At 30.7% G+C, this 12,713-nt stretch overlaps 1 protein-coding gene across 1 annotated transcript; it reads right to left on the bottom strand.

The window, feature by feature from the left end:
* Window positions 1-5,407: 5,407 nt before the first annotated feature.
* On the bottom strand, window positions 5,408-6,082 carry LOC120077253. Its single transcript, XM_039031148.1, has one exon. The coding sequence runs from the start codon at window positions 6,080-6,082 to the stop codon at window positions 5,408-5,410; it is 675 nt and encodes a 224-aa protein (XP_038887076.1).
* Between the last annotated feature and the right edge of the window lie 6,631 nt (window positions 6,083-12,713).

The raw sequence follows: 12,713 nt of genomic DNA, 5'->3' as shown, positions 1-12,713 counted from the left end.
GGTGTAGCGGAAAAGCGAAATAGAACACTTAAGGTTATGGTAAGAAGTATGATTAGTCATTCTTCTCTATCAGAATCCCTTTGGGATGAGGCAGTAAAGACTACAACATATATCCTTAATAGGGTACCTAGTAAAGCAATAGCCAAAACCCCTTATGAGTTGTGGATAGGAAAGAAGCCTAATGTTAGGCATCTTCACATATAGGGTTGTCCAGCTGAGGCTAGGCCTTATAGTCCTAATGAAAGAAAATTGGACTCAAGAACTATTAGCTACTATTTTGTTGGGTATTCTGAGCACTCTCGAGATTTCAAGTTTTATGATCCCACTTCTAGATCATTGTTTGAGACAGGAAATGGTAGATTCCTTGAGGATGTTGAGTTTGGGGGGGGAAGATAACATAAGGAAAGTTGTCTTTGAAGAGGAGTTGGTTTCTTTTCCTCATGTGATTATAAATGATGTTCAGGCTCCAATTCCTGACTTCATTATTGAACCAATTATAGAACAAGACAACATTGAAGTCCCCGTTGCTGAACCTGAAGTTCAAACTCAACAACCTCAAGAAGTGCCATTAAGAAGATCCACTAGAGAGAGAAGAAGTGCAATTTTAGATGATTATATTGTGTTTCTTCAAGAACATCAGGATGATGTGGGCGTAATGGAAGATGATCCAATCAACTTCCAACAAACTTTACAAAGTTCTAACTCTCAAAAGTGGATAAGTGCTATGGAAGAGGAAATAAAATCCATGAAAGACAATGACGTTTGGGAACTTGTTGAACTGCTATCAGGAGTGAAACCCATAGGTTATAAATGGATATTTAAAACCAAAAGGAATTCACATGGCAATATCGAAAGATATAAAGCTCGTCTTGTTGTAAAGGGTTTTACTTAAAAGGAAGACATTGATTACAAAGAGACTTTTTCTTCGGTTTCATTGAAAGACTCTTTTAGGGTAATCATGGCACTGGTAGCTCACTTTGATTTAAAGCTACACCAGATGGATGTAAAAACTGCATTTCTCAATGGGAACATTGATGAGACGATTTATATGGTACAACCAGAAAACTTTGTGTCAGATAATTCAAAGACTATGGTGTGCAAATTAAAGAAATCCATCTACGGTCTCAAGCAAGCCTCTCGTCAATGGTATCACAAATTCCAATGAAGTGATAACCTCATTTGGTTTTGAGGTGAACATTGTGGAAGATTGTGTATATCACAAGCTCAGTGGGAGTAAATCAATCTTTCTGGTGTTATATGTTGATGACATACTCATAGCTAGCAATGATGTAGGTTTATTGCATGACACTAAGAGATTTCTCAAAAGAAATTTTGAGATGAAGGATCTTGGTGATGCTTCTTTTGTATTAGGAATTGAAATACTGCGAGATCGTTCTCAAGGTATTTTGAGATTGTCATAAAAGAACTATATTGAAAAGATCTTGATTAGATTTGGCATGAAAGATTGTGTACTGGGAGATACCTCGATTGCTAAAGGTGATAAATTTCATTTAGGTCAATGACCCAAGACCACACTCGAGACTAAGGAGATGCAAAAGGTTCCCTATGCATCGGCCATTGGAAGTCTAATGTATGCTCAAGTATGTACGCATCCAGATATTGCATTCATAGTTGGAGTGTTAGGTAGATATTTGAGTAACCCGGGATGGATCATTGGAAAGCAGCCAAACGGGTATGAGGTATTTACAGAGAACAAAAGATTATATGCTCACTTATCGAAAATCAGAAGTTTTGGAGATCATTAGGTATTCTGATTCTGATTATGCTGGATGTTAAGACATTTTGCGGTCCACTTCGAGCTATATCTTCATGTTGGCTGGAGGAGCTGTATCCTGGAAAAGTGTTAAATAAACACTTATGGCTTCTTCTACCATGGCTGTGGAGTTTATAGCATGTTATGAGGCATCCAATCATGAAATATGGTTGCGAAATTTTGTCATTGGGTTGCGGATAGTGGTTGGCATAGAAAAACCACTAAAATTATTTTGTGACAATAAGTCGGTTGTGATGTATTCCAACAACAACAGAAGCAATACAAAGTCAAAGTTGTAGACATAAAGTTTCTGATTGTTAAAGAAAGAGTTCAGAATAGTCAAATTTCGATAAAACACATAGGAACAAACTCTACTGTGGCAGATCCATTGACTCAAGGTTTACCACCTAGAGTTTTTCATGAGCATGTTGCTCACATGGGTGTTAGTCACTTTTCTGATTCCATGGTTTAGTGAGAGTTTGTTATTGAGGATGTTCTTTGACCTTATTTTGTTTATTTTCTATATAGAATAAAGTTGATGGTTTATGTTTTATTTATTATTTGAACTTGTTTATCATGCATGCAGTTTAACATAATGTTTTTTAGAATGATCTCATTAAGGAATTTGGACCAGTTGGAACAGGCATGATCTAGATCACTTTGCATGTAGTTTCCATGCTATCCATCCATACTTGATCTATGTCATTGAATGTATTGGAATTGGTGATCAAGGAAGGTTTACTTAAAAGGGTAGTGACGAAAGCCGCCTTGATTCCGTGCTAATACAGGAGATGAACCAGATTGAACTAAAGGGAAATTCTATTATTGAAATAACCTGTTTATGCGCGCTTAAGGTTTATGTGATTTAATTATAATAGGTACATAGATATGGCCCAAGTGGGAGATTATTAGACATATTTAAATAATAATATGTTTAATTAGAGTATGAGCTATGTATGTGGATTAATAATTTATCACATTGGGTTATTTTATTAGATTGGGCCCTATTATGTGATCTAATTAATTAAGGGTCTAGATTCCTAAGTGAGTATGGACTTAATGGGTAGAAGCCCATTCTTAGTTAATTAGGGTTTAATGGGAACCCTAATTGAACTAGGATATAAAGAGACCTTAGCTATGGTCCCCGATATACCATAACAATATAAGCACTCAGTCTTTCTTGAATCCCATCTAGAGAGAGATCCCACTAAGGGCATTCGGAGTTTTGGTTGAGGAAAACCATAGTCATCCATCATCATCTTGAAGCTATCATCAATTTTGCAATGGAATCCGGTATGTTATTCTTGATAATTTGACATGAATGATCCTAGGGTTTATCTATTCAATATAGATATAAAGAATTTATCCTAACACAAGACTTCAATTATAATAGTTGTTATTTCAAATTATTTTAACCTACAATTAAGTATAGAGTTGCAAATATACACATTAGATCTAATGTATTAGTAGATATAACATAATGAAAAAAGAATTACAAATATGGCTAAATTTAAATAGATAGACTATATTATTAGTAGGAGTCTATCAGTGATAGACCATATCACTAGTAAGAGTCTATCAATGATAGAAGTCTATTGTCGATAGACTTGACCATATTGACCATATTTGATTTTTTTTTAAATAATGTTATTTACTTGGTTATGATTCTTAAAAATGCTACCAATTACAATTACCCTTAACTATAGTATTAATATTATAAATTTCTCTTTGTTACACTATTTACTACGTATCCTTTCTTTCCCTTTTTAATACAGTATCCACTATTTTGTACTAAAATTAAATTAGTCTGTACTCCAAACATAAACTGTTATAACTTACATACTATTACAACTCATATACTATATAACAACTATTGACTATATATAATAACTGGCTCACTTAACCATTTCGAAATTTTCATTTTAAAAAAAAAAGGAAAAAAAAACTTGGACATAGAGAGTGGAATATTTAATTGAAAAGCTTTATTTAATTAACACTTGACTATTTATTTATAGATATAATAGTGAAGGAGAGACAAAACATAACAACCTACATAAATAGTAAGTTTTCAACATTTCTATGGTCTAACTTTGAAAGATTTGAGTGTTGGAATTTTAAATGTTATTTGATTGCAAGGACCACTGACACATTTTAGCTAAGGGTGTTCATAGATTGGGTTGGGCTGGGTTGGGTTAGGTTGAAAGACTTTTTAGACCCAATCCGATTGTTCGGATTGTAAATTTTTTCAACCTAAATAACCCTTATTAAAAAATGACCTAATCCAACTCAACCATGAAATATTTGAGTTGGGTTGGTTCGGGTTAATTGGGTCATTTATTTAAAATTTTATTCCAAAAAGACGCAAAACGTAAATATGTAAAAATATAATTTAATTATTTTTCATAGGTTGAATTAAGATTAATAACTCAATTTCAATTTATATAGTGAAAATTTTCTTTCTAAAGTGTAAAGAAACTACTAGTTGTTGAAGAATAAATTATTAAAAAAAATATTGGAATTAAATAAAATTAAAATCAATATATGTATAATTAATTGTGTTATAAGTAATAAAAAAATATATTTTAAAGTTAATAATAAATTCGGGTTAGTTTGGATTTTATTAGGTGAACGCATGAACCAACCTAACTCATAAAATTTTCATTTATTTGAACACAATCCAATCCGCACGGATGGCAGCATGTCAGATTACCAGACATTGTTGCATGAATTGCATGACCGTAATAAGGCTCCACGCATTTGTTTCTCTCTCCATTTTTTTATTGCAAGAGAAGAGGAATAAAAGAGATTTATTAAAAGGTCAAAATTGGAATATAAAATAAAGGAAACATCAAATAAATTTTCTTTTGCTCTATCTACCATTTCCATACAAGACATGCCACAACTACACATTCTAAATCTGTCATTGAAAATTCCCTAAAGATTATGTCTCAAAGTTTTTTTTTACCACATCCAACGCATTTTATATTTATTTTAAATAAACTTAAAACAAAGAAGGACGTAGTTTAGAATACTAATTCTTTAAAAGTGTTTCATTTCATAGTACATTTACTAAATTAATTAAACAACTCATAAAAATTAAGTCATAATCATTTTAATTCATGTGCATCTCACATTTCTTATATATACATATATATGTCAAAAAGCATTATGAAGGGAGAATTTTTAACTTTTACTTTACTCTCAAAAGTTTATAAAGATTTTGAAATCTAAAGAGGGGACAAAAGTTCGAAAGAAAAAAATTTTAGAGAGAGGAAATGTAAGATTCTAGAGAGAAAAAAATACAAATAATTAAATAAAAATTTTAGAAAAAAGATTAAAAACAATGAAAAACTAGAGATTGGTAAGAGAGATCAAAAAGAAAAAATGAAGAGTTAGTCCAAATGGATGAATAAATTCAATTATTCTTGATTGTCTTGATTATTTGATGTCACATTTATATTCCACATTATTTCTAGATAAATTAATTTGAAATTTAGGATCGTAGTTTATTGGTATTAGTATACGTTATTAAGAAGCCTTATATAATTAACACTTGACATTTTATTTACCGATATAGTAGTCAAGGACATAGATAGAAAGCATAATATAAGAACATACATAGATAGTAAGTTTTCAACTTTTCTTGGGTACAAGTTTGAAAGATATGAGTATTCGAATTTTCTCATTGGGTTGTCTGTCCTCCGAAACCAAAGCCTTATATTCACGAACACGTCCGAAACAATCCTTCGTCTTAATACGAAGATCGAACAATAGGCCATACTCTGCATTCACCTCCTGATACCAACCCTGAGTCGTACAAATGTAGACGAGATTATCATCAGCTTGCTTATTATACTCTGCCACAGCAAACTTTGCAACTTCTTGCACACAAGATTCTTCAACATTTGGAATTTCAATCCAAAATTGTTCATTCTCATCCAAATAACCGACATGGAAAGATAGGAGTGTCCTCACTCTTTGTTTATCACCTTTTTCGATGACACATACAATTGCTTCATACAGTTGTACAACTCCTTTGTTGTTTGTTGCTTCAATATACAAACGATGCTTTGTTTTCACATCACTCAACTCCTTAAACCATCCTTTGATAACACCTTTGAGGACGAGATCATCTCCACTTTCTTTGTTGTGTTGATTCACCACAAAATTTACAATTTCTTTCACACAAGGTGTGGTTACATCAGGGATTGGTAACCACTCCTCCTTTTCCTGAAAACTCATCTTGCTATCACTCTTTAGATTATTTGGAGAAAGCAAGTTTTTGTGGTGATGTGCTTCTTCATCCATTTAGATGCTCTATATTTATACAAGTTTTGGAATATGTTGGAAAGAACTTATGGATGATAAGTTCAAAATTTATTTAGTGTTATCCAATTAAATTCGTTTTATTGTTATACACATTTGTGTACATAACAAGAAGGAATATTAATATGGGTTAATGTCCAATTAATTGTTATGATACATATTTTTAGTTAGATTAAAATAGATTCAAGAAGAGAATGAAAACTTGAAAAAAAAAATCACTAACGTTGAGTGGTGGTTGAGCTTTAGAGCAGGCAGTAGGAAAGGAGTAGAAGATGAATATGGAAGAATAAAATTGAGGATGAAGGGGGAGGGGAAGTGTGAATCATGATTTAGATAGTTAGAGAGAAGAGAAGAATGAAAATTTTAATTACGTTTTGGGTTTTTCTTTTAACTTTTTATGTCTTTATCATTTTTAATTTAGTTTGTTTTAGATTGCTCAATTTAAGTGGGCTTTTATGTTTGGGAGTGATTTTCAAACGGTTAAAATTTTTTGTCATTTTAAAAATAATTGTGAAACATGTTTAATCCTTCAAAACTAATTTTGACGATATGAAAATTGTATTTAAAAGTTTAAAATTGAAAAATAAATTAATTTAGAGTAATTAAAATTTTATTTTTGAGTGATTTTAAAACTGAAAAAAGTGATTTTGATGATTTTAAAATCACTCTCAAACATTTAATAAAATGGGTCATGAGTTGGGTTTTTTAAGTGGTTTAGCTTAAACTTGAAAAAAAAACCCTGCATATCTCCTTCACATATCTAGAGGAAGATACGTGTATTTGGATTTTTTTTTAAAAAAAAACAGATAATTCAAATCATGTATCCGACACGTATCTTGACGTATCTGTATCATATACGTATCTGATACCGATTCTCTATACAATTAGAAGTATTTGTGCTTCTGGGCAGTTAACACTGAGATTCTGTCAATTTTTCTAAATATTATGTATTTTTCCAAATTTTATATCAAATCTTATCTAATTTTTCAAATCTTTCAGCTCAAAGATCAATTTTTTTACAAAAAAAAAGTTACGTAAGATTTTGAAAATATAAAAAATTTTAGTGTATCTCGGGTAAAACTAACATCGAGATCCCTATATATTTGGTCTTTTTGGGCGAAATCTCGGGTAGATTAATACTGCGATTCTTTATATTTTTCATATCCTCATTTTTTATTTGCAAAATTTTAATTTTTACAAAATTTAAAAATCACAGTGTACTTGAAATCTACTTGGAAAATCATAATTGATAAATTCATTTGGAAATTTGGAAATTCATATAATTGTAGAAATAAAAATGAGGGAAAATATTTGAAAAAATATGTAAAATTTTGATATAAGATTTGGTAAAAATAATTGAATTTGGAGAAAATTTTAAAACAAGATTTGGTATAAGATTTGGAAAAATTGGTAAAATCGATAAAATCTTGGTGTTAATACTATTCGAGATAATAAATAAGTTAGAAATTTTTAATTTTTTAAAATCTCGGTGGTCGATTTCGCCCGAGATTGACTGAAAAAACTAGTTTGATGATTTTTAAAAAAACGTGCTAATTTTGAAAAGTGAAAACTAGGAGACTATTTCTAACCATTTTCCAAGAAAATGAGGGTGTTCTATTACACCTTTAATTATAAATAAATTTTAAACTTAAATTTTATTAAAAGAAATTAAGTCATACAAATTTGATTAAAATTTCATTTTAGTCTCTATACTTACGAAATTTGTAATATCTTGCACACACTATAAGAAATCTAACTTCTTCCGACGTCACTATTCGTTGAAAAAGAGTAGAAAATGCGTCGGAAGAGGCTCTCCGGACGAATAATGAGTCGTTAGGAGTTTGGTCGGAAAAAATCCGTCGGCAGAGGAACTCTCGATGCATGAAAGGACGGCGTCGAGTGTTAGTCGAGGAATTCCCGATGCATGTATAAGGCGTCGGGAGTTCCACTAACTGCATCAGGAGTTCCCGAGACTCCCGACGTCATTTTACGGCGTCGAGAGACACCCTTTCTCCTGACAACCAAACTCCCGACAATCGATTTAGATGTTGGGGGAACCCATTTTTCTTGTAGTGACACAAGGAGTTGTCACATCACAGATTTTGTACCACTCCACTTTTAGCTCAAAATTTTTGGGGTGATGCTTATTAAGAACATACTATATTTTTTTATTATACAAGTTTGCGAATATATGTCAAAGGAATATGTTCTACTTTTAACCTAGAGAAGATAAATTTAAAAAATTTTAGGGAGCATTTGGATTGAGGAAATTGATCAAGTGAGAATAAATGCGGGAATGTGTAAGAGATACACATCCCGTATTTGGTATAAGTTTTAAAGTTTTAGTCATCAGAATAAACTATTCTCATACATTCCTTATATCCATGGATTATTCCCATCCATGAATTATTTAATTTAATTAAATTAATTAAATTAAAACTATAGGTTATGTGCGAGATGTTTCATTTAAATATAATTTAAATGAAATCATTAATTAAATAAGATTTAATTAAATATTAATTATTAAATTAATTATTTTAATTTAAATTAATTATTTAATTATTTAATTAATTAATTTACTTTTAATTAAGAGTTAACTCCCACGTAGGGTGTTAACAGAAACGTGGAGTTGATTCCCACATTTCACTTTTTCTCTCTCCTTATTCAAAACAACGTATTGTTTTACAAGAGGTGACAAGATAATCTATAGAAGAGTTCTGTGTTTTTGGAATTTCTCTAAAAAAATCTTCATTTTTTCTTTTTCCCAATTCAATTGGTTTTCACAAACCCCTCAACAAATTCTCAGAGGATAAGGAGGCGACGCTTGTGGTAGTGTTAATTTTGTGAAATAAAATTTGGGAATTGACTTTTGTTGGATTCAACAAAGGTAAAGGTTTCTTCTCATTTTCTCTGTTGAATTATCGATTTAGTTTATGTATGCTTAACCTAAGGTAATATTGCAGTAGACTAAATTTTGTTTATTTTGATCTTTGTAATTTTTTTTTGGAATTTCCTAGTGTATGGTTATTTCAGAAAACCCAAACGAATAACGAATTAGGTTCTATGTTTTCTGCTGCAGTTAGGTCTTACATACCTATAGTGGGAACCTCCCTCTAAAAGATTAAGAGAATAGAGATGACATGAATTTTACTGAGAAGTTTTTCTTTATCAAAATTATTAAGAGAAAGCTTGATAGGGAGAATGTGTGTTGGATAAAAAACTTTCAACCATTTTTACAAAATACAACGATTTAAGTTTTAAAGTGTCAGGAGAGTTTGCAATTCTCTCTCCTCCACTCCTTCACCCCCTTCATTAAGGGGAGTGTTTTTAATTATATTTAATTTAAATCAAATTAAAAGAATTAAATTAAATGAAATAATAATTAAAATAATTAGTTGATCCAAATAATTAAATATCTAATATTTATGTAAACTTTTGAGTCATATTCAAATATACGTTTCTCTCATTTGTATAGATCAATTAATTCAAAATTAACTATATATTATAATATATCTATATACATTATGTTTGTATCATATGTAATTAACATATATTTTCTTAAATAAAATTTGAACATTTCAAATTATCCTTTCAAAATTTTTGGATCTTGTTAACCCCTTGTGAGCTAGCAAGAGACCTTATGGACCTATAAATTATAAATTCAATGATTTGAGATTAATTAATTAAACTCTTTAATTAAATTAATCGACATCCATTAACTATGAGGTAAACCATTATAGACCCATAGTTGCACTCTTATGCATTGTAAAACATGTTGCGTCCATGGATATAATCATTTACCGTAAGTTATTCTTTCATGAGTTGTTTATAATTACAGTTGGATCAAATGTCTGCTTTACCCTTGTAATTACCTCTTTATTCTTAAGTACCACTAATCTTCTAATGAACAATTTGTTCATGATTCAACCATAAACCAAGTCCCTCTCGAGCCAATGAAAGGATAGGGTTCCATTGTTCAAGTCCTGAAATCAACACTTAAGAGAACTATTCATCTATTTTCCCTATATGAGAATGATTGAATTATATCTTGTGAAAATACCTTTCCAACTCCTTATTCGGTCAAGTCTCCAAAACGTAAGGCTTATAAAAGTGGACGACTCGAGTCACTCTCACCCATGCAAATCAAAGGATGAGCTCTCTAGGGAGAATTTTATAACTTGCTCAGGATTAAGATCGAGTTACATATGATCATCCTGTGAAATATTAATCTCTTCAATTAATGGAGTTATAGAGAGAGATTATTTATTATCGGTACAATCTTACTCAAACTCTTTGTATAGGATATCTCCACTCACATATCTCTGCATGAATGATTTGGATTACATCATTTGTAACGATTACAAAGTGGGTCATACCCATAATATTACCAGAATAAGGCACCTAACCTAATACATTTACTATAGACCATTTCGGTTATTACTTGAACATAATCCAATGTATGTCAACTACAGACTGTTCAACTCTCATGCAAATAACCTTGGATTTTTTTATTGATTGAGTTATGCAATAAAGATGCAAAATAAAATAACAATTATTTTATTTAATCATCAGTAAATTGTTTATTTATTTACAAATCACGAGTTTAGGGCATAAAACCCAACAAGAAAATGGAATCAGATCACAACTCTCAGCTTCTGGTACACCTCACCAAAATGGTAGATCAGAAAGAAGAAACAAATCGTGTTAGACATGGTTCGGTCTATGATGAACTATGCTCAGTAACCAAACTTGTTTTGGGATATGCAGTAGAGACTGCAAGTGACATTTTGAACAACGTTCCATCAAAAAGTGTTCAGAAACACCTTTTAAATTATGGAGAGACTGTAAAGGTGGCTTACATCACTACAAATTTTGGAGATGTCCAACATATGCGCTAAATGCAAATACAAATAAGCTGGAACCTCGTTCAGAAGTATGTCTATTTGTAGGTTATCCAAAGAAACAAGAGGTGGTTATTTCTATGATCCAAAAGTAAATAAAGTATTTGTATCAATAAATACTACTTTCTTACAATAAAATCATATTAGAGATCATAAACCACGTAGTAGGATTGTATGAAATTAGATTTCCAACGAAGCTATTAGTACATCAACAAGAGTTGTTGATAATGCTAATATGTCAACAATCTTTGATTTTTTTTTTTAATTTCCAATTTCACCCTCTCTTGTCTTATTTTGTTGTACACATTTTTTTTTAGTCTTTTTATTTTCTTTCTCTTTTTCGATTTTTGCTTCTTCCCTCCACTTTTTCATTTTATTTTCTTTCTCAGTTTTTGTTTCTTCTTTTTATTTTATTTTATTCTTTCCTTTATCTGATTTTTGCTTCTTTCCTATATACGTATCTGATACTGATTCTCTATACAATTTAAAGTATTTGTATTTCCTAATTAGAAGTATTTTGTTTCCTAATGGGTAGTTAACACTGAGATTCTGTCAATTTTTCTAAATATTATGTATTTTTTCAAATTTTATATCAAATCTTATCTAATTTTTCAAATCTTTCCGCTCAAAGATCAATTTTTTTACAAAAAAAAGTTAAGATAGATTTTGAAAATATAAAGAATTTCAGTGTATCTCGGGTAAAATTAACATCGAGATTCCTATATATTTTGTCTTTTTGGGCGAAATCAGGCAGATTAACACTGTGATTCTTTATATTTTTTATATCCTCATTTTTTATTTGCAAAATTTGATATTTTACAAAATTTAAAAATCACAGTGTACTTGAAATCCATTTGGAAACTCATAATTGATAAATTCATTTGGAAATTCATATAATTGTAGAAATAAAAATGAGGGCAAATATATGAAAAAATATGTAAAATTTTGATATAAGATTTAGTAAAAAAATTGAATTTGGAGAAAATTTTAAAACAAGATTTGATATAAGATTTGAAAAGATTATATAATATTTGAAAAAATTGGTAAAATCGGTAAAATCTCGGTGTTAATACTGTCCGAGATAATCGATGAGTTAGAAATTTTTAATTTTTTAAAATCTCGGTGGTCGATTTCGCCCGAGATGGACTGAAAAAACTAGTTTGATGATTTTTAAAAAAACGTGCTAATTTTGAAAAGTGAAAACTTTAGGAGATTATTTCTAACCATTTTCCAAGAAAATGGGGGTGGTTCTATTAGACCATTAATTAGAAATAAATTTTAAACTTAAATTTTATTAAAAGAAATTAAGTCATAAAATTTTGATTAAAATATCATTTTAGTCTCTATACTTACAAAATTTGCATTATCTTGCACACACTACAAGAAATCTAACTTCTCCCGACGTCACATTTCGTTGGAAAAGAGTGAAAAATGCATCGGAAGAGGCACTCTCGACGAATAATGAGTCGTCGGGAGTTTGGTCGGGAAAAATCCGTCGGGAGAGGAACTCTCGACGTATGAAAGGATTGCGTCGGGAGTTAGTCGAGGAACTCCCGATGCATGTATAGGGCGTCGGGAGTTCCACTAATTGCATTGGGAGTTCTCGGGGGAACTCCCGACGTCGTTTTACAGCGTCGTTTTACGAATTTTTGAGGCCAAATCGATGGAGGTCGAAGTTAATCTTCATTCTTCTTCCTTTTCCTTTAATTTTC

This window comes from Benincasa hispida, chromosome 5, assembly GCF_009727055.1.
Source record: "Benincasa hispida cultivar B227 chromosome 5, ASM972705v1, whole genome shotgun sequence".
NCBI lineage: Eukaryota > Viridiplantae > Streptophyta > Magnoliopsida > Cucurbitales > Cucurbitaceae > Benincasa > Benincasa hispida.
Note: the sequence above shows the minus strand (reverse complement) of the source record. Positions and strands in the feature narration are given on the sequence as shown.

Bases quoted from the DNA above. Each gene is read 5' to 3' on its own strand.
- LOC120077253 (XM_039031148.1), bottom strand. From the start codon at position 6,082: ATGGATGAAGAAGCACATCACCACAAAAACTTGCTTTCTCCAAATAAT.